The 21,297-nt window shown below is 42.7% G+C and overlaps 1 protein-coding gene across 1 annotated transcript in view; it reads left to right on the forward strand.

The window, feature by feature from the left end:
- Positions 1-21,297, forward strand: part of EHD4 (EH domain containing 4) — a 67,517-nt gene that overhangs the window by 10,517 nt on the left and 35,703 nt on the right. Inside the window, exon 2 of the mRNA XM_040333056.1 lies at positions 3,025-3,201. Within this exon, the coding sequence (XP_040188990.1) occupies positions 3,025-3,201 (177 nt within the window). The remainder of the gene's footprint in view (positions 1-3,024; positions 3,202-21,297) is intronic.

Genomic DNA, 21,297 nt, shown 5'->3' on the forward strand with positions numbered 1-21,297 from the left:
GGTATACGCCGATAAATACTGTGTGTGTGTGTGTGTATGTATGTGTATGTGTGTGTGTGTGTGTGTGTATGTGTATGTGTATATATATATATATATATATATATATATATATATATATATATATATATATATATATATATATATATATATATATATATATATATATATAATTTTATAGTTAAACGTACTTTACTTCACTAAAGCCCAGATTCTCAAAGGACTTACGACGGCGTAGCGCCATGTACGCCGTCGTATCTATGCACCTAAATCTTAGAATCGGTTAAACATAGATTTCTATTAGATCCGACCGGCGTAAGTCTCTTACGCCGTCGGATCTTAACTGCATATTTACGCTGGCCGCTAGGGGCGTGTACGCTGATTTACGCGTCTAAATATGTAAATCAGCTAGATACGCAAATTCACGAATGTACGCCCGGCCGAAGCAGTACAGATACGCCGTTTACGTTAGTCTTTTACCGGCGTAAAGTTACCCCTGCTATGAGGCGTACATGCGGCGTACCAATGTTAAGTATGGCTGTCGTTCCCGCGTTTTTTTACGTCGTTTGCGTAAGTCGTCGGTGAATGGGGCTGGACGTAATTTACGTTCACGTCGAAACCAATACGTCCTTGCGGCGTATTTGGAGCAATGCACACTGGGCTATGTCCACGGACGGCGCATGCACCGTTCGTGAAAACGTCAATCACGTCGGGTCATGGCTAATTTACATACCACACGCCCACCTCTTCACAATTTGAATTAGGCGGGCTTACGCCGGCCTATTTACGCTACGCCGCCGCAACTTACGGAGCAAGTGCTTTGAGAATACTGCACTTGCCCGTCTAAGTTGCGGAGGCGTAACGTAAATAGGATACGTTACGCCCGCTCAAAGATGCGCCAATCTACATGAATCTGGCCCTAAGGCTTTAAAGTGGTTGTAAACCCTTTACAACCACTTTAACCTACAGGTAAGCCTAGATTAAGGCTTACCTGTAGGTGCTTGAAATATCTCCCAGACCTGTACGGTCTAGGAGATATTTGCAAATCGCCGTGCAGCATGCGCGGGAGTGACGTCACGCGACTCTGGCCACTCACAGAGCCGGAGTTTGTGGTCCTGGAAGGAGGAGGGGTGAAGAATGGCCTTTTGCTACTTGCGAGGAAAACGGGGACATCGCCGGCTTTTCCTGCAGATAAGTGACACATAATGGGCTACTATGTGATGTATAGTAGCCCATTATGCTTTACCTCTGCAGGGAAACAATGAGGAAGTAACACCCATCAGGATTTACTTCCTCTTTAAACCCGTATTAAAGCAAATATCTAGTATATTGCAGCCTGCCAGTTCTTGGATTTGTTGGCTGTGTGTGTGTTTTTTGCATTCTTTCCCTTTTTTTCATACAGACGTTCCATACTGCAATTGTTACTTGGCTGAATGTCATACTGACCTCCTTGCTTCCATACTTTTAAGGCAGTGGTCATCAACCCTGTCCTCGGGGACAGGCCAGGTTTGCAAGATATCTGAAATACATGACAGGTGATCTCATTTGCTGCTCAGTGATTGCAATATACTAGACTGCATCTCCCCAAGGAAATACATAAAACCTGGCCTGTTAGTGGGCCCTGAGGACGGGGTTGATGACCACTGCTTTAAGTGGTCAAGTACGCCGATAAGGACTTGCGGTCCAGGTTACTTGGAATGTGCTGAAGCCGGTGGGTCAGATTTTATAACTTGACAACTAGTATTTTTAAAAAGGTCAGCAATGGCCGACCCCATATCGCTCTCTGGAAAATTCTGTGCTTTGCGCTTGCTGGGCTAAGCAAAAAATTCGATTTATTCTCCATTCCGGGCAAAGCTCCCATCTCCTCTGTGCTTATTGCTGTTCCATTTAGACAAGAAAAGCAAATAATTGCAGCCATTTGTAGGTTTTCCATTTGACACTTACACGGTAATGATTGTCTTCATTCTCGCATGTCACGGTGCTGAGTCAATAATGAAGCTCCAGTTAGAATTCTTTGTCTCTTGTAGCCAACGTGACATTTTACCATCAATGCATGAAAACTGAATTCTCACCTTCCGTGGATCTGCAATGGATTAAGAAGACATTTTTGAGAGTTATGACCCCTTTTTCGCATTAGTTTTGTTTCAGATACAGTAAAACCTTGGTTTGAGAGCGTTTTGCAAGACCAGCAAAATGTTTGAAAAAAATTGCCTTGATATACAAGCGATGTCTTGATATAAGAGTAGCGTCATGTCACAACTGAGTATAAAAAAAAGAAGAGAGGAGCCTCTAAGTGTAGAAATATGGTTACATTTAATGAAGGTCCAACATTTAGCACATTATTGCTACACTTATGCCGCGTACACACCATCACTTTATGTGATGAAAAAAAACGACACTTTCTGTGAAGTAAAAAATGACGTTTTTGAAACTTCAATTTTCAAAGACGAAGTTGCCTACACACCATCGTTTTCTCACAATGATCTTGCAAAGTGAGGTTACGTTCCACCACGTTTTACCATTGAAGCTTGCTTGCTTCATAAGTAGCTTCTGGGCATGCGTGGATGAAAAAACGTCTTAGAAAACGACTATTTTTGCTACACACGGTCAATTTCTGTGAAGTAAAAAGTGCACTTTTGAAAAACGACACATAAAATTGAAGCATGCTTCAATTTTTTTTTGGTCGTTTTTTACAAGACATAAAACGACGTTTTCCCCCACACACGGTCAATTAAAGTGACGTTTTTAAAAACGTCATTTTTTTTCATCACATAAAGTGATGGTGTGTACGCGGCATTAGAGGTGCCTCTCTTCTTTTATACCCTGAAAAAAAAATGCTTTGATATACAAGTGCTTTGGATTACAAGCATGTTTCTGGAACGAATTATGCTTGCAAACCAAGGTTTTTCTGTATGTCCTTTAATGACTTCCCTACAAAACACTTTTTTTTTTCCTAAAGACTTTTTACTGAACTGTTTCTGTATCGGTATTGAATAAGATTGTAATTTGTGTTCTCCTTATTTACAGATACTTACTAGAACAAGATTTTCCAGGAATGCGAATTGGACCAGAGCCCACAACGGATTCATTCATTGCTGTCATGTACGGTGAAAAAGAGGGAAGCATTCCAGGAAATGCGTTGGTTGTCGACCCTAAAAAGCCATTTCGAAAACTAAATAGTTTTGGAAATGCCTTTCTAAACAGGTAAGCTCTTGTGACAGTTAAACTATTTTGCTGTAGAATGTACGGGTTACTCCAGAAATATTTTATGCTTTTATACTGCATGTATGCTATTTAATTACTTTGGTTCATACAGTAAAACCTTGGTTTGAGAGCGTTTGGAAAGACAAGCAAAATGTTTTAATAAATTTTGCCTTGATATACAAGCGATGTCTTGATATAAGAGTAGCGTCATGTCACAACTGAGAATAAAAAAGGAGAGACTCCTCTAAGTGTAGCAATATGGTTACATTTAATGAAGGTGCAACTTATTGCTACACTTAGAGGTGCCTCTCTTCTCTTTTATACCCTGTAAAAAAAAAAAAAAAATGCTTTGGATTACAAGCATGTTTCTGGAACGAATTATGCTCGCAAACCAAGGTTTTACTCTATATCCATTTGGTTGTAGGAAAGTTCTTCTAAAATGCTGAAGTAGGACATTTCGCAGTGACATGTACAATTTTTGTATAGTCTTCGTTTTGCTCAACTGAACTTGTACAATATGTACAGTGATAGTTTAAGTTTTTTTATTTCTTGCTGATATACAAGGAACCGCAACCTATACAACCCAATTGATCTGCGTTCTTTAGCAGGCTGTGACTACTGTAGTGTAAGGGAGGGTATATTTGCTTAGATTTACTACACATTTAAAGAGGAAGTAAACTCTCTTAAAAAAAATCTTAAAAAAATAAAAAAACTTTTCGTGGATTTCCTCTCCCATCCTGCTTTTGGCTATGGCAAAGGAAGTGAAGGGAAATCTCCCCAATGGGAAACGGATGGGGGGGGAAAAAACATTCAGGGGTTATAACCCACCCTTAAGTTTTGCAGTTTTTAGCATTATTTGTACTGCTACACTTTAAAGAACTGTTGCCACATTCTTCCTTGCCCTTCTCTACACGGTACTGTGTTAACATCCTATGTAGAACCAGCTACTTCTGCTGTAATGCATAGGCATGTGACATAAATGTAAGCGTAGGATAGTTTTGCCCTAACGAAATGTGACGTGATCTGTACAAGTAGTGTAATTGTAGATGTAGTTAAATTCTTGGTTAAAAAATATATATTCAATATCAGTCATGCACATACGTTCTTTCATTGGCATTTGAAAAGGACATGACCAGTTTGTAGGCCGAAGTTGACGCCTAGATGCCAATAAAAGTTCCCATATGAGTAAACATAGATTGCCACCTTTCTGAAGCCTTCAAAGAGAGTCCTAGCCAGTGTGGCTACCAGGACCCACAGGGGGCATTCACAAGGCCCCGGCTGGTCTGCAAACTTTAATTTATATCCTCAGATCTGAGGAACCTACTTTATGTCCCATAAAAGCTCAAATATTAGCGGCAGAGAGATAAAAAAAATTCCTTTTGATTGTACACATGTTGGGCTACATATACATGTCAATCTGTATTTGTAGCGTGTGTAGAATCCTAGAAAAATCCACAACCGTTATATGGCGCCTGACTGCGGCAGGCATGCAGTGATTGGTACAGTCGCGATCGGACTGATGCACTGGTTTTTGGAAATCCTATCCATGACCCAGCAATTCGGCGCCGTTCTGGGCCAATACGACTCTGGTAATTTCAGAACACAAAACATCTTGTGGGCTGAGACAGGAAAACCCCCCGGGGTTGATTGGCCAAGGGCCAAAGTCCAGCCCACATCCATATATCAATAAATGGGGTATCCTGAGATATGGACATGGTTCTTCCACAAAACCAGTTAGAAACTGGGGAGATCCCACGTGGTCCTGTATGCTTCTACAAAAGCATAGACTTCGGCAAAGTTTGTTTCTGTTTTTATCCCTTTTTTTTATTTTCCTAGCAAATTGCCAAGTGTGTGTCCTTTCTGTATTTTTTGTAACTCCTTTTTTCTTTTGTATGCGCTGCCCACTTTCGGGATATTAAATGATAAAATTAATAAGTGACTTCTGTGTGCTAAGCTAGGACTCGTATCTCTGGAGAGGTTGTTGTATTTTAGAGCCTAAGTACTCGGTCCAAGTTACGTGCCAATCGGTATTCAATTGCATGCAGATTGTAAGCTAACAGATCTGCCAGGCAGTGATCTGTGTGTGTGGTGGCTCAGCAGACCAGTCTGCGGACAAACTGTTGGGTGGTGGCAGACTATACTTTTATTGTGTGTGGGGACAGTGGGATGAGTGATTAACACCGGGATTTAAGCTTGCAGGATAGCTGGAGGAACCCTAGCAGTGTGTGCTAATTGCTAGACTTCTCCCCCAACCCTTAGGCCCCATACAGACGACCGAACATGTCTGCTGAAACTGGTCCGCGGACCAGTTTCAGCAGACATGTTCGGTCGTCTGTACAGCCGAGCGGACAGGATTCCACCGTACATTTGCCCGCCGGGCCTTTTTCGAGCGGGCAAATATTTCTAAACATGTTTAGAAACCTGCCCGCTGGAATCCTGTCCGTCGGACATGTTCGGTCGTCTGTACAGACCTACCGTACATGTCCGAGCGGCCGCCATCCCTCGCATGCGTCGAATGACTTTGACGCATACGTGGAAGCATTGAACCGCCAGGGCCGCGCACATCGCCGCGTCATCGTCGCCGCGACCGCACGGCCTCGTCGACGCGTATCGAGTACGCGCGGATTTCTGTATGATGGTGAGTACAGAAATCTCCGGGCAGACATTTACGCTGAAAACGGTCCGGCGGACCGGTTTCATCGTACATGTTTGCTCGTCTGTACGGGGCCTTAGAGTGCACCAGATTGTATGTAAGATTTGCCTGTGTGTGGTCAGCTAGCTGGATTGCAGTGGAGTCTCCCTCTAGTGGTCAGCTAGCTGGATTGCAGTGGAGTCTCCCTCTAGTGGTCAGCTAGCTGGATTGCAGTGGTGGGCAAAGGTAGTGCAGGCTGTGAAAGTACCACAGCCAGTCTTGCATGCTCAGTAGAAGTTCACCCCTTAGTTCCTCATATACCCCATTCACGGAACGCAGGTCGCGGTTAGCTATTCGCCGTGGGCGGGTGTAATCGCGACAAGGCATGGCTCTATTATAGAGATGAATAGGATAGCTATGTCGTGTGCATTGAACACCACCTGGCAGCACATCCTCTCCTCTTTCTTTTTTTTTTTCATTGAAAGTCCACTCACCCTGTTTGCCTACCTTGATGTACTTCAGGAAACTTTTTATTGAAAAGGTAGTGTACATGAAGGGGGTTTTCCACTTCTAGTTGAACCAAGGCTTTATGGACTAGGACGGGCAAGGCTGTCAGGGATCATATAAGTTGCCTGGTCTCATAAAAATTGTTGGTTGTCGGTAAAACATTATTAAAATTGATATATAAATTCTAAGGCAGGCCATACATTATTCAGTTCTCTTTCCTTACATTGGGTAAAAAACACCCAGACAGGCTGGTTGTAATAAAGTCAATTGATGGATCGACTTCAGTAGAACTAGCCTGCCTATAGATGGATCAACATGCATATGGTTCCTGCCAAACCAGCATAAGGCCTCTTTCACACGGATGGACCATTCAGGTCCGCCCGTCAGTTTTGACAGCGGACCTGAACGGGGCGCTCCATGCATCTCTATGGAGCGTTGAATGTCAGCGGAGACATGTCTGCTGACATCTGAACCGATCCGCTAAAAACAGACGTATGGGGATACGTCCCCATCCGTCCATATCAGATAAGATCTGATGAAAACTGACATGCTGTCCGTTTTCATCAGATCGCTCCATAGGAGACAGCGGCGCCCGACAAGCCCCTCCCCGCTCAGTGAGCAGAGAGGAGCTTGTAATCCGTCGGCTCAGCAGAGATCCACGGACAGATCTCCTGCTGAGCTGGCGGTGTGAATGGAGCCTTATAATCCATCTAGAAGTGACTTTAGAGTCGGAGGAGGCAGAAGGAAACCAAGAGGAGCAGGAAGTGTAAGTCCAGCCCTGATGAGCAGGAAGACCCTTCTACTTGTGATAAATGTCAGGGGTCACATCTTTAAGACCTCTGTCAGACTGGTTTGTTAATGTTTTTTTAAGTTTGTATCTGCTTTACGCTAGAAATGTGTCCGCACCAGGAAGTGCTCCTAACAGCTGGTTGGTGGCAGTCTGAGAAAGGCGTCTCTTCCATTCAATGGTGTAGATGATGGTGGAAACCACACTGTAGATTTTTTATTTTTTTTTCCCTTCTATAGTTTACACTTTGAGTTCTGCAGTAATTGCCCTTCCTATATCTATTGCATGACTTTCCCCTTCAGATGTTGCATTAAAATATGTTGGCTTTGCAGACTGACCTTAGAAAATATCATTTGCATTGTAATTATTGACTATGGTCTAGTTATCCATTTTGTTGTCCTTCATTCACGATGATCCAAGACCGTAGGGGGAGTTAACATGGGAGAAAATAGAATTCGGTAATGCTGATGACGTCGCTTCTATCTAATGTTGTTAGTGCTGGTAAAGGTGTGTTTGTCATGTGCATACGAGTCACACCGGCGGTTACTACAGTGAAGTAATGACTCTTGTGTGCCTAGACCCATGAGCTCATGTTTGTTACTTGATCACATGCTTTGCTATGGACATCCAGTTAATTGTACTATTTGCAGATTGTTATCTTTTTTTTTTTTTTTTGTAGCTGCATTCTAGTGCTTTGGTTCTACAAGTAGGTTTTTTTTTTTCTTCTTCTTTTCTTCTTCCCCTTTTTTTTCTCATTCTAACACTTCCACACACCGCACTGGGAATGATTGCCCAGCTTACCTTTGTTGTGCAGGGACTATACAGGCACAGACGTGTTGTATTTTCTCCCAGGGTGATCACAAAGTGTGCACACATTTTTAACATCTCAAATTCATTATTTCTGATACAGCAAACTCCTCTGCCTTTTAGTTAGTTGGGATGTGATGAATTTTTTTTTTTTTTTTTTATGCAATTGTCGCACAGTATCAATTTTAGAACATACATTTGTACATACCCTAAAGCAGGGTTTGACAAATTTGCTTGGAATCTAGGAGCCAGCTAAAAAAGTTAGGAGCAAGAAAACTCACCCCGTCCCGACGAGCTTGCGCGCAGAAGCGAACACATACGTGAGCAGCGCCCGCATATGTAAACGGTGTTCAAACCACACATGTGAGGTATCGCCGCGATTGGTAGAGCGAGAGCAATAATTCTAGCCCTAGACCTTCTCTGTAACTCAAAACATGCAACCTGTAGATTTTTTTTAAACGTCGCCTATGAAGATTTTAAAGGGTAAAAGTTTGTCGGCATTCCACGAGCGGACGCAGTTTTGAAGCGTGACATGTTGGGTATGAATTTACTCGGCGTAACATTATCTTTCATATTATTAAAAAAAATGGGGATAACTTTACTGTTGTCTTATTTTTTTAATTAAAAAAAGTGTAATTTTTTTCCCAGAAATGTGCGCTTGTAAGACCACTGCGCAAATACGGCGTGACAGAAAGTATTGCAACGATCGCCATTTTATTCTCTAGGGTGTTAGGATAAAAAATATATATAATGTTTGGGGGTTCTAATTAGAGGGAAGAAGATGGCAGTGAAAAATAGTGAAAAATGACATTAGAATTGCTGTTTAACTTGTAATGCTTAATTTGTAATACCAACGGCCACCACCAGATGGCGCCAGCTCACACATCTGGTGGTAATAACTTGTAATACAAACGGCTCACCACCAGATGGCGCCAGCTCACAAAGCCACCTTCCAAGCCAAGTCGCCAGTACACCATTTCTAGTCGCCATGGCGACCTGGCGCCCAGGATTTGTCGAGCCCTGCCCTAAAGCCCCGTACACCTGTTAGAGGTGTGTGTGTGTGTGTGTGTGTGTGTGTGTGTATGTATGTGTGTTTTTTTTTTTTTTTTTTTTTTTGCAGACCTGAAGGAAAGCTCCATACAGTTCTATGGAGCGGAGGATGTCAGCGGTGATATGTCTGTTTTCCACCTGTCTGGCTGATCGGATGAAAATAGACAGGCAAATCAATTTTTCATCCGATTCCCCCATAGTGGAGATCTGACAGGTCCGTCTCTACACAGTGAGCAGAGACGGACCTGTCATCCGCCGGCTCAGCAGGGATCAACAGAGCGATCCCCTCTGAGAAAACAGTCTGCGAAAAATGGACGTTATACGTGAAAGAGCCCCAACGCTAGAATCCCTCCATCTACAGACCTTCACGATCCAACAACCTTATCTAGCCCTGTAAAGAGAGATACAAAGTAACATTGTCAAAGTGATACTAAAGTTTTTTTTTTTTTTACTTGGTTTTTATATTTTTAAATGGGGGGGGGGGGGGGGTTATACTTGCCTGCTCTGTGCAGTGGTTTTGCACAAAGCAGCCCAGATCCTCCTTCTCGGGTTCCTCGCCATCACTCCTGCCGAGTGCCCCCACAGCAAGCAGCTTGCTATAAGGGCACCCGAGCCAAGCCGCTGCTCTGTGTCCATGGAGCCACGGCTCGGCCCTGCTTGTTCTCTCTCCTCATTGACTCTCTGACTTTGACAGTAACGGGAGGCAATGGCACCTGGCTGCTGTCTCCGCCAATGAGCAGGGAGAGTCCGGGCGGCCAAGGCTCTCATGCTGGATCGTGATGAGGCTCAGGTAAGTATGAGTGGGGGTGGGCTGCTAGACGCAACTTTTTTTTTTTTTTTTATCTTCATGCAAACCTTCTGACTTTAGAACCACTCTAATTTTGTATGTTTTCGTTCATCTGCAGAGCAAAGTAATGAGCTTCAATCACTCCTTTCACAAAAGGTTCCGTTCTTCACATCAGAGTCTCCCCTATCACATCAGATTCCAAACCCCACCCCCACACCATCATCCCGCCACCACATCTGAGCCCCCTTGACATTAGAGCCCACCCAATCACATCAGTGTTCCCCTACACACTAGAGCCCCTCCCATCATAACCAGGCTCCCCTACACTTTAAAGTGCCCCCATATCAGAACCCTCAGTCCTTCCACAGCCTGAGACTGGGCACTGTGCAGCATTATTGACTGCATTTCTGAAAATGAGCAGCCCCTCACCAATGTCACTGGTCCTGGGGGGGGGCATGAATGAAATCTGGGGGGGGGGGGGATAAGGACCCCCTAGATCTGGCCCTGGTGTCACTACAGGTCAGAAAGCAAAATCGACCAAAACCTGTAAAATATGTTCTATACTCCCCTATCTGATGGCCCAAATGTTATATTAAACAGTACTGATCTGTGGCTACTGCAGGTATCCGAATATAATGATTGTAATACCTGCTCACATTGTGAATTACACTCCGATATCTGATGAGGTAGGTTGTTGTATGTTCTAACCAGAAGAGGAGCACAAAAGTACCCATCTAAACTGACTAAAAAAGCTTTCCTATTTTCTTTGTGTGTGTTTGCTGACTATGCTGGATTCTTGGGTTTCATTGTCTTTGGAAACTTCTCACTTGCTGATTTATTTCTGGGGTGGAGATTTGTCATCTGTCTGAGCAAAGAGGTACAAAGGAAAATTGCAAAATATGAACAGAAGTGACACAACTTTTTTTCTAGTAGCTGAACATCAGGCAAATTGCTTAATTTAAAAATGAAATGCATATATGAGAGCCGTTTTTAGTTGCCAAGGGATTTGTATTTCTGTCCATCCAGTTTTTACATTAATACAGGAGACCCGAGTTTTCATGTTGTTCTGCACTGGCTCAATTATGAGACATTGCTGTGTCACATTTGTGCATGCGCCACAGTCCCCAGCCATCTGCATGCGCAGGGAAGTCCTAGAACCTTGCTTGTCTTTGTGAGTCCCTGGAAAATCCCCTTCAGATGTGCTGACCGGCTCTGCCAGGACCTCAAGGCTGGGCAGAGCCTGTGGTATGCCTATGCATATGTGCCTGAGGGTGAAGCCCCCCTAGGAGGCAGATTGATTTTTTTGCTTTAAGTAACCCATACAGGTCTTGTCCCTGAGAAGACCTGTAAGTGTGAGAAGCAGCAAAATTACAAGCTCATCTGTCTGTCACTCTGCACTTGTATCCTGTCAGCGTGTCTCTTGCTTTCCTTTAAAGTCGGCAGCTACAAACACTGTAGCTGCTGACTTTTTTTAATAAGGACACTTACTGGTCCAGGGAGGCCACAATATCTGCCCCCTGAGGCCAATCCATCCATGGGATACCATTCTTGCTCTAAAACTAGTGGTGAAGGGGTGGTCTTTCCTTTTTAAGATAAAGTTGTAAAAGTGGATGGAACTCTGCTTTAAGCTGCTTGCATTTAGAAAATACATTTTAATAATTTATTATTGAATACCAAACGTATTTAGGGCCTTATGCCTACTGGGGCTTTGTTTTTGGAAATGCGTTTGGACGCATCCAGCGCTCAGGCATCAGACTATTTGTTCTGGCCATTGAAATCAAATACTCAAGTGCTAAACACACCTAAAGCTTAGGTGTGTTTTACTTGTGTTTTGGTGCTTTTTCTTAAATATTTTTTTTAGCCGAAACACTTGTCATAAAGTGCAAGTGATGTGTGTTTGTTTTTTTTTTTTTTGTTTTTTTTTTTTTGTCTGCCTCTGAATGCCCCTGCCCTTAAATTCCTGTAAACACCTTTGTGCATTAAAGCGGTTGTAAACCGCATATATAATTTTTTTTTTTTTTTTTTTTTTACCTGCAAGGCAAAATGCATAATCAGCTAGTATGCACCGCATACTAGCTGATTATGAAATACTTACCTCAAAACGAGGTGAACAACACTTACCTGGTTCACGCCGAGCGAGATGTCATCTTGCTCCGGCGTGTCTTCCGGGTATCGCCGCTCCAGTGCTGTGATTGGCTGGAGCGGCGATGACGGTGTGCGATTTAAAATCGGCAAGGTCCGGCGGCTGCCGGATCTATCGCCGTGGATTCCCCCCTGCGCCGCCCGCATTGCGAAGGGAATATCTCCTAAACCGTACAGGTTTAGGAGATATTCTTTATACCTACAGGTAAGCCTTGTTATAGTAGAAAAAAGGGGTGGAGATAAGGGCCGTCTAATGTGAGCCACCCTCACTGCGCGTAGCTGGAGAATAAATGTGAACACTAGTGATATTTATAAAATAAATGAATAAATTAATAAATATGCAAGAGCTGCTGCTTTAAAAATTATAGAATCCAAAATAGTTAATATGCAAATACAGTGATACCTATTATAAATAAGGTGCCAAATGTGATATTAAACAGCGCTCAAAAAAATATGTGAAAATGTAAATATCAACAAATATAATATTGGTACAGTGACATAGTGAAAAATAAATAAATAATCCACCCTCTAAGTGAGTCAATATATAAGTGTCCAAAAATCCGTGCAAAAATCGCATCAAAAAATACCAGGTTGGCAAATAAAGTCCATGAACTGTCTAAGTGAACAAAAAAATATATATAAATAGTTCATAAATGGAGAGCAAAGGAAAAGAAAAAATCCTTCCCGATCTTCAATAAGTGCTTTCACCACACCACAGTGACTGCGTGCTTCCACCACCCATCAGAAATGCAAACTCACCGCAACAAATGGCCTGACACTTTCGTGTTTAGGCACACAGGCTTGTTAACTGACCCCCTCAGTTTAGTTGATAGAACTCCTTCTTTTCATATAGGGTGGAGCATTCAGTTAAACAGATGGAGATCCGAAGCAAAAAGAAAACTCCAAGATAACAGCCATATGCAAATAAGAAAAAGAGAGCACAATAGTGTGATACTGTAACACAACTTTTAATAACACACTACAAATCTCCCAAAGAATGCACTCACAAAGGTAACTCTTGTTACAAGCAGTGTATAAATCCAAAAACTGACACGGTGTAAAACAAAAAATAAAGATATCCTCCAGGTGAACTAGTGGTCACAGCGGACCAACGAATAGCCCAAGTGTTACTCACAGCCCTTGTGCAGGTGTACTGGAGCTGCTGCTTAGGTAATTGAGCTGGTGGCAGATTAGACCATTCCACGTTCAAGCTTAGAAAGTTAGGTGTGCGGTTGTGACTTCAGTAATCACTCCCCGACATGTTTCATCGAAATGATTTCTTCATGGGGTTCGAACCCCATGAAGAAATCATTTCGATGAAACATGTCGGGGAGTGATTACTGAAGTCACAACCGCACACCTAACTTTCTAAGCTTGAACGTGGAATGGTCTAATCTGCCACCAGCTCAATTACCTAAGCAGCAGCTCCAGTACACCTGCACAAGGGCTGTGAGTAACACTTGGGCTATTCGTTGGTCCGCTGTGACCACTAGTTCACCTGGAGGATATCTTTATTTTTTGTTTTACACCGTGTCAGTTTTTGGATTTATACACTGCTTGTAACAAGAGTTACCTTTGTGAGTGCATTCTTTGGGAGATTTGTAGTGTGTTATTAAAAGTTGTGTTACAGTATCACACTATTGTGCTCTCTTTTTCTTATTTGCATATGGCTGTTATCTTGGAGTTTTCTTTTTGCTTCGGATCTCCATCTGTTTAACTGAATGCTCCACCCTATATGAAAAGAAGGAGTTCTATCAACTAAACTGAGGGGGTCAGTTAACAAGCCTGTGTGCCTAAACACGAAAGTGTCAGGCCATTTGTTGCGGTGAGTTTGCATTTCTGATGGGTGGTGGAAGCACGCAGTCACTGTGGTGTGGTGAAAGCACTTATTGAAGATCGGGAAGGATTTTTTCTTTTCCTTTGCTCTCCATTTATGAACTATTTATATATATTTTTTTGTTCACTTAGACAGTTCATGGACTTTATTTGCCAACCTGGTATTTTTTGATGCGATTTTTGCACGGATTTTTGGACACTTATATATTGACTCACTTAGAGGGTGGATTATTTATTTATTTTTCACTATGTCACTGTACCAATATTATATTTGTTGATATTTACATTTTCACATATTTTTTTGAGCGCTGTTTAATATCACATTTGGCACCTTATTTATAATAGGTATCACTGTATTTGCATATTAACTATTTTGAAGCCTTGTTATAGGCTTACCTGTAGGTAAAAGTCAAAAATAAAGGTTTACAACCACTTTAATAAGTCGATCATGGAAAGATGTTTAAAGGCAGAAACGAAAAAGCCCCAAACGCTTGTAAAACAGGCGTTCTTAAGCTCAAGTGTGCATGAGGCCTTATTGTGTCTGTTATGTTTGCCTGGAGTTGAGCTATTTTTCACAATATATTCCATTTCCTCATAAGGCTCTGCAATCTATTTGGAATGTTGGTGTAGCCTGTCATCTCCCCATAATGGGGGGCCTATATGTGAAAGGCTGTATTCTTAGATACACTATCGCTGTAGCAGAACAAGTTTTTGCACATTCCTGGACTGTAGCCTGTAAACAAATTCACCTTCTGCTAACCCCGTGTAGGAAAGCCCAGACCAGGGACTTCATTCTCTGATGTAATTACACAGCTTTTATAGTGTTATCAATTCTGTGCTCTCCTGATCTCCACTCAGCGTGCCCATTAATGTAAGAGAAGTGTCACCCAATCTAGGGCATATGGAGGCTGCCATTACTACATCTCATTCTGCATAGGTTTCTTGGTCATCATACACTTATGTTACTTGAAACCAGAATGCAAATAAGGACATCTGATTTATTTTCACTTTCCTGATATATGCATAATTGTTCCTGTTCAGTAATTCATGCATTGTTGAAGCCAGCGGGTTCATGTAGTAGCCATGCAGTTAGCATCTTCAGAATGGGCAGCCCCAATGTGGTTACATAGTTCAGGGCTCGACAAATCCCGGTCGCCATGGCGACTAGAAATAGGGTCCTGGCAACTTGGCTTTTTGTGTGAGCTGGTGCCATCTGGTGGTGAGCCGTTGGTATTACAAGTTATTACCACCAGATGTGTAAGTTGGCGCCATCTGGTGGTGGCCGTTGGTATTACAAGTTAAACAGCAATTCTAATGTAATTTTTCACTATTTTCACTGCCATCTTCTTCCCTCTAATTAGAACCCCCAAACATTATATATATTTTTTATCCAAACACCCTAGAGAATAAAATGGCGATCATTGCAATTCTTTCTGTCACGCCGTATTTGCGCAGCGGTCTTGCGAGCGCACTTTTTTGGGAAAAAATTACACTTTTTTTAATTAAAAAATAAGACAACAGTAAAGTTATCCCTATTTTTTTTAATATTATGAAAGATAATGTTACGCCGAGTATATTGATACCCAACATGTCACGCTTCAAAATTACGTCCGCTCGTGGAATGGGGACAAACTTTTACCCTTTAAAATCTCCATAGGCATTGTTTAAAAAAATCTACAGGTTGCATGTTTTGAGTTAGAGGAGGTCTAGGGCTAGAATTATTGCTCTCGCTCTACCAATCGCGGCGATACCTCACATGTGTGGTTTGAACACAGTTTACATATGCGGGCGCTGCTCACGTATGTGTTCGCTTCTGCGCGCAAGCTCGTTGGGGCGCGTCTTCTGGCTCCTAACTTTTTTAGCTGGCTCCTAGATTCCAAGCAAATTTGTCAACCCCTGACATAGTTAGTCAGGTTGATAAAAGACACAAGTCCATCCAGTTCAACCATAAAAAAATTAAAATAAACAAGCAAAATCAAAAACATGGTTCTTGGTTAAAGCGAAGTTCCAGGTTTTCTTGAATTTTAAATGGTTTCCTTGGACCAAGCTGGTCAAAGGAAAGGATTTCCTTCAGTAACAGGAGCACATGCTGTCGGCACTGTATGAACTGCTATGTAAAATGAGCTACATACAACATACGGCACTGTGGTCAGTAGTGGGGTGGAGACTTCTGTCCATCTCTGGGAACAAAATAAAGTCCTGCAGAGCTTTGCCATTTTTGAGTAAGATTTGTGTTCTCTGAATACAAGGTTTCCTTCTGGCTGAGCTAGAGACCTCATCTGCCCAACTCTCTACTTTGGCCTATCGGAGGAATCCTTGTATTCATTCAGAAAATACACAGCTTCCTGTGAATGGCACCCAGCCAGACTAAATTTTTTGTTCTGGGAACAGAATGGGAAGTCCTCATACCTCTGCCAAAACACAGCACTGGATATACAGTGGGTATAGAAAAGAATATCGCCTCCCCCCCCCCCCCCCCTTTTTACACATCACATTTTGTTGCTTTGCGGCTTGAAATGAAGACAGGTGTTTTTTTTTTTTTTATCCAACTGTTATTCAGTGCAACTTATAACATCCAAGTGAAAGATATATAAACCTAACATGTCAGAAAAACCTTTAGAAACAAAACAAAAAAAAAATCTAACCATTTGCTGAGTTGGAATACAGGATTCCCCCCTTCCTAAAAATAACTCAAAAGTAAACACAAACAAGTGTAGCTAATCACCTTCTTGGTGGCACACAAATTCATTTGACTTCCAACTGTGCCTGGTAGTGCAACTGAAGCAAACAATCGACTGTGGGGGGCAAGGCACTGCCAAAAGATCTCCGGGATAAAGTTACGGACAGGCACAAGTCAGTGGATGGATAGAAAAAAAATGTCAAAGGCTTTATCAATGCCTAGAAGCAAAGGGAAGTCTATTAGGAAGTGGAAGGTATTTGCTACAACACAGACCCTCACTGGATGAAAGAGCCAGAAGATCCCAATAGCAGATGGCATGCCAAAAGAAACATATAGAGCTCCCATAGTGTAAAACAGTATTACATTTATTGAGGAAAGGATAAAACGCACTTGCATCAAAGCAATAAAAGGACAGCCTTAAAGGGTTTGTAAAGGAATTTTTTTTATCTTAATAGATTCCTTTACCTTAATGCAGTGCTGTTTTCATGTCCTCATTGTTCGTTTTTGCTCTCAAGTTGCTGTAATTCTTCTCTGATCTCCACACTTCCTGGTTGTCTGTTTCCTGATAACCACAGTACTGGGAGCTTTCTCTCTGTGGTCACTAATCAAGGAGGTGTGATTACTGTGTGTCTAAAACCCCTCGGCACCAATCGGGTTCATTTTCCAAACCATCACTGCCCTGTATTGGCTCTGTGGCTCTGTACATCACAGAAGCAGGAAACAACATGCAAAAACGAAACTAGAAACTGCAGGTACATTATATGATTGATTTTTATCTATTTTTAATCATTTTTAAAAGGAATTAGTTAACTATTATGTCTCTATACCCTGTAAACAGTAATTTCAGCAAAAAAAAATGTTTTTCCTTTACAACTCCTTTAAGCCTGCAGTGCCGGCCGGACACACGCAGGAAAACCCGTTCCTGTCGGTAGGTGAGTGAAAAGGGGAGTGACGTCACAGAGCCGTTTCGCAATAAAATTACATCTTCCAGGGGCACGGGCGGCACGTCACGTCGCACCATATAGTATAATACAAGTGGCTAGGCCCCGCCTACGGCCGTAACGCACGCGCCGACACTGCGGGCCAGGCCTCTTTCTGAGCCACTGTCCAGGGACAAGCACGCAGGCGCACCAGCGCCGCGGGCCAGGTCTCGTTCTAAGCCACTGTCCGAGGACAGACGCGCACCAGAGCCGCGGGCCAAGCTTTGTTTTGAACCACTATTTAAAGACAGACGCACTAACGCTGTGAGCCAAGCCTCGCTCTGAACCGCTGTTCCTAGACATAGATATGTGAAAAAACAACACATCCCCACAGAGATTAATTAGACTGTTGGTAACATCCAGTGGCAGAAAAACGAATGCCATACTTCCCATGGGCGTCCGCTGAACTGTTTTCAGGGGGAGGGAGGGGGGGCATCAATTTAAGGTCATCCATGCTCAGTCCTTTTTTGACAATGTCATTAGGGGAGGGGCTTAGTCATTATCACATAAAGCGCAGGCATGCAAAGGTTTGAGAAACCTGATGCAACTATCAAGCAACTAGCAACTTTGAATAACAATATCATAAAAAATGCCCCCCCCCCCCAAGGAAATAACAACCCCCTCCCCCTCTCTGTCAGCTGGAGCTAGAAGAGAGAGAGAGCGGCTCTAATTGGATTCGCTGTGCCGCCGCCTTGCTTCCTGCCCTGCTCTTTTTTTCACTGAGGATCATGGCACTGATTTCTAGGCAATTTCTTCTGCAGCGTTTTGCTGGAACCAAAATACCGAAATAAGAAACAATCGTTCTGTTCTAAAATTGGTAGCTGTTAATGGAATGTCTGAAACTCTAAGCCGCCAAAGAATATCCAGTCCAAAACCCATTGCAGCTCGTCTCTTGTTGTAACAGTCCATAATTAGAGCTGATTCACGAGAATAAAGAGCACAAAGAAATCCAGACCTGGCAAGATAATTTTGTTTGTGGGCTTGAAATCGCATCAAGCAGAAAAAAAATGAGCTTGCTGATGTAATTAGGAAGACATGGTTATTATGATCTTAGTTCGGGTTTTGCTGCTCCTTTTGTATGCTGGGTAATTCTAGGGGTCATGTGGAGCTGCAACATACAGTGCTGTGAAAAAGTATTCCCCCCCCCCCCCCTCTCCTTCCTGGTGTGTGTGTGTTTTTTATTGAATATTTCATACCTAAATGATTCAGTTTATCAAACCATTTTTAATATTGCACAAAGATATCCCGAGTAAATACAAAATGCAGTTGTTGTTTGGGATTTATATAGCGCCAACAGTTTGTGCCACGCTTTACCACATTGGGGTAAACAGTACAGTTACAATACAATTCAATACAGGAGGAATTTAGAGGGCCCTGCTAATTGGAGCTTACAATTAGAAGGAAGGGCCAAGTGATCAAAAAGGTAATAACTGTGGGGGGGAGCTGATGAAGAAAATGTAGCGGAATCTTAAATGCAACACCCGAGCCTGATTACTGCCAGATGTGTTGAATCAAGAAATCACTTAAATAGAGGCCTTGCAAAATGAAGCATACTAAAAGATTTAAAGAAACAGCACTTCATGCTATGATCTAAAGAAATTTAAGAACAGGTGAGAAACAAAACTAATTGCCGTATATCAGTCTGGAAAGGGTTACAAAGACATTACTATGGCTTTGGGATTCCAGTGAACAACGGGGAGAGCCATTATCCACAAATAGAGAAAACTTGGAACAGTGGTGAACCTTGCCAATAGTGGCCGGCCTACCATAATTATTACAAGAGCACAATGACCACTCATCCAGGAGGTCATGAAGAACTGCAGGCCTCACTTGCCTTGGGTAAGATCAGTGGTCATGATTCAACAATGAGAGACTGATCAAAAATGGCATCCATGGGAGAGTTTGAGAACACAAAGGCTCATCTCACGTTTGCCAAAAAACTATATCCCCAAGATATTTAGCCAAATATTCTGTGGACTGATGGGACGAAAGTTTAACTTTTTGGTGTGTTTGTGTGTTTGTGTGTTTGTGTGTCTCCCATTATATCTGGCATAAAACTAACGCAGCATTTCCTGAAAAGAACCTCATACAAACAGTCAAACATGGTGGTGGGTAGTGTGAATGGTCTGGGGCTGCTTTTCATCTTCAGGACCTGGACTACTTGCCATAATTGTTGGAACCATGAATTCTGAGCTCTACCAGGAAATCATGAAGGAGAATGTTTGGCCATCAGTTTGTGACCTCCAGCTCAAGAGCAATTGGGTTATGCAGCAGGACAATGATCCGAACTGACCAGCAAGTCAACCTTTTGTGGCTCAAAAACCTGATTTGAGATGCTGTGGCATGACCTTACACAGGACGTTCGTGCTGGAAAATCCTCCAATGTGGCTGAATTAAAACAATTTTGCAAATAAGAGTGAGACAATATTCCCCCACAGTAGGTGGGGGGAGGGAAAAACCTTGCCTGCCTGTGTAATGGCCCGAGATCAGGGATATGCAATTAGCGAACCTCCAGCTGTTGCAGAACCGCATGTCCGCTTTTTCATCCATCCGCTTGCGGATGAAAAAGGGACATACATTGATTCCTATGTGATTGTGGGTGTCAGCGGATAAACATCCACTGACACCCGTAATCACCCGCCTCCGCAAACATCCGATTTTGCAGACGGAAGAAAACCCAATTTTTTTTCTTCCGTCTGTGGATCGGATGAACACGGACATACGGTCCTTGTTAATCCGATCCCCCCCATAGGGGAGAGCGGAGAAAAGACAGGGCGGTCCCTGCACAGTGTGCAGAGATCGCCCTGTCATCCGATGGCTCAGCGGGGATATACAGAGCGATCCCCGCTAAGCTTACGGACATACAGAGGCGGATCGTTACTGTTTCATCCCGTGTGAAAGGGCCCTTGAAGTTTTGCAACAGCTGGAGGTCCACTAATTGCATATCCCTGCCCTAAATATTTGTCATCTTCCTAGCACCGAATGCCTTTATAGTGTAGGTAGCTTGCATATATACACATCATGAGCTATTTCTGTTCAGTCTTCCACATGCTTTCCAAAAAAGTAAACAAAAGTACCATATTTATTATTATTTTTTTTTGACAGGCAAAAGGGTTTGCATATGTTTCAGTAGATTTCTGCTTTAATCTGTCATCAGATTTTTTTGTGTGGGCAAGCATTTGTAATGTGCTCTGTCCCTTTTTATAGCTGAGCAGGTCTGGATGGGGGGGGGAAGAAAAAAGCTGACATCCCAATTTTGTACTAATGGTACACTGACAGTATAAATCTGACTTCAAGACTTCTCGCAGATATATAGGAATCGCACGAATAGCATGCATCGGTAAAGAAATTGACATTCATTTTCTGATATTTTGTCAGGCAGCGTTCATACGCGCGCAGAAATGAGTCTTCCCTGAATCGCGGAAGAATGCCCATTGTGCTTGTGGTGCCATTTATTTTTTAGTGATTCCCACAAAGCGGCAAGAATCTTGTGTTTTGCCACGTCAAAATGTGCGTTCAACAAATGTGCCATGGTCTGCTCCCGAAAAGGTACAGGAGCTACTTCTTTTTTTTTTTTTTTTTTTTTTTTTTTATAAAAAAAAGCGTTTATGAAATGAACAAACATATTGCAAACAAATCGTACAGTACAGCACACACAATCAATTGTACATAGTGAAATGTACCTTCTAGGCAAGTATACTTTGTCGTGTACATTAACCCTTAGGCTCCATTCACACCTTGGCGACAAAACGCCCGACGCCGATATGCTGGAGGGGCGAATTTGCATTGCTGTCTATGAGATGGTTCACATCTCACGCCGAACGCCGAAACGCCATACGCCTGCCGCCTGAAAACAAGTCCCGGACCCTTTTTTTCAGGCGGCATTGG

The sequence above is a fragment of the Rana temporaria genome, chromosome 13, assembly GCF_905171775.1.
Source record: "Rana temporaria chromosome 13, aRanTem1.1, whole genome shotgun sequence".
Classification (NCBI taxonomy): Eukaryota; Metazoa; Chordata; class Amphibia; order Anura; family Ranidae; genus Rana; species Rana temporaria.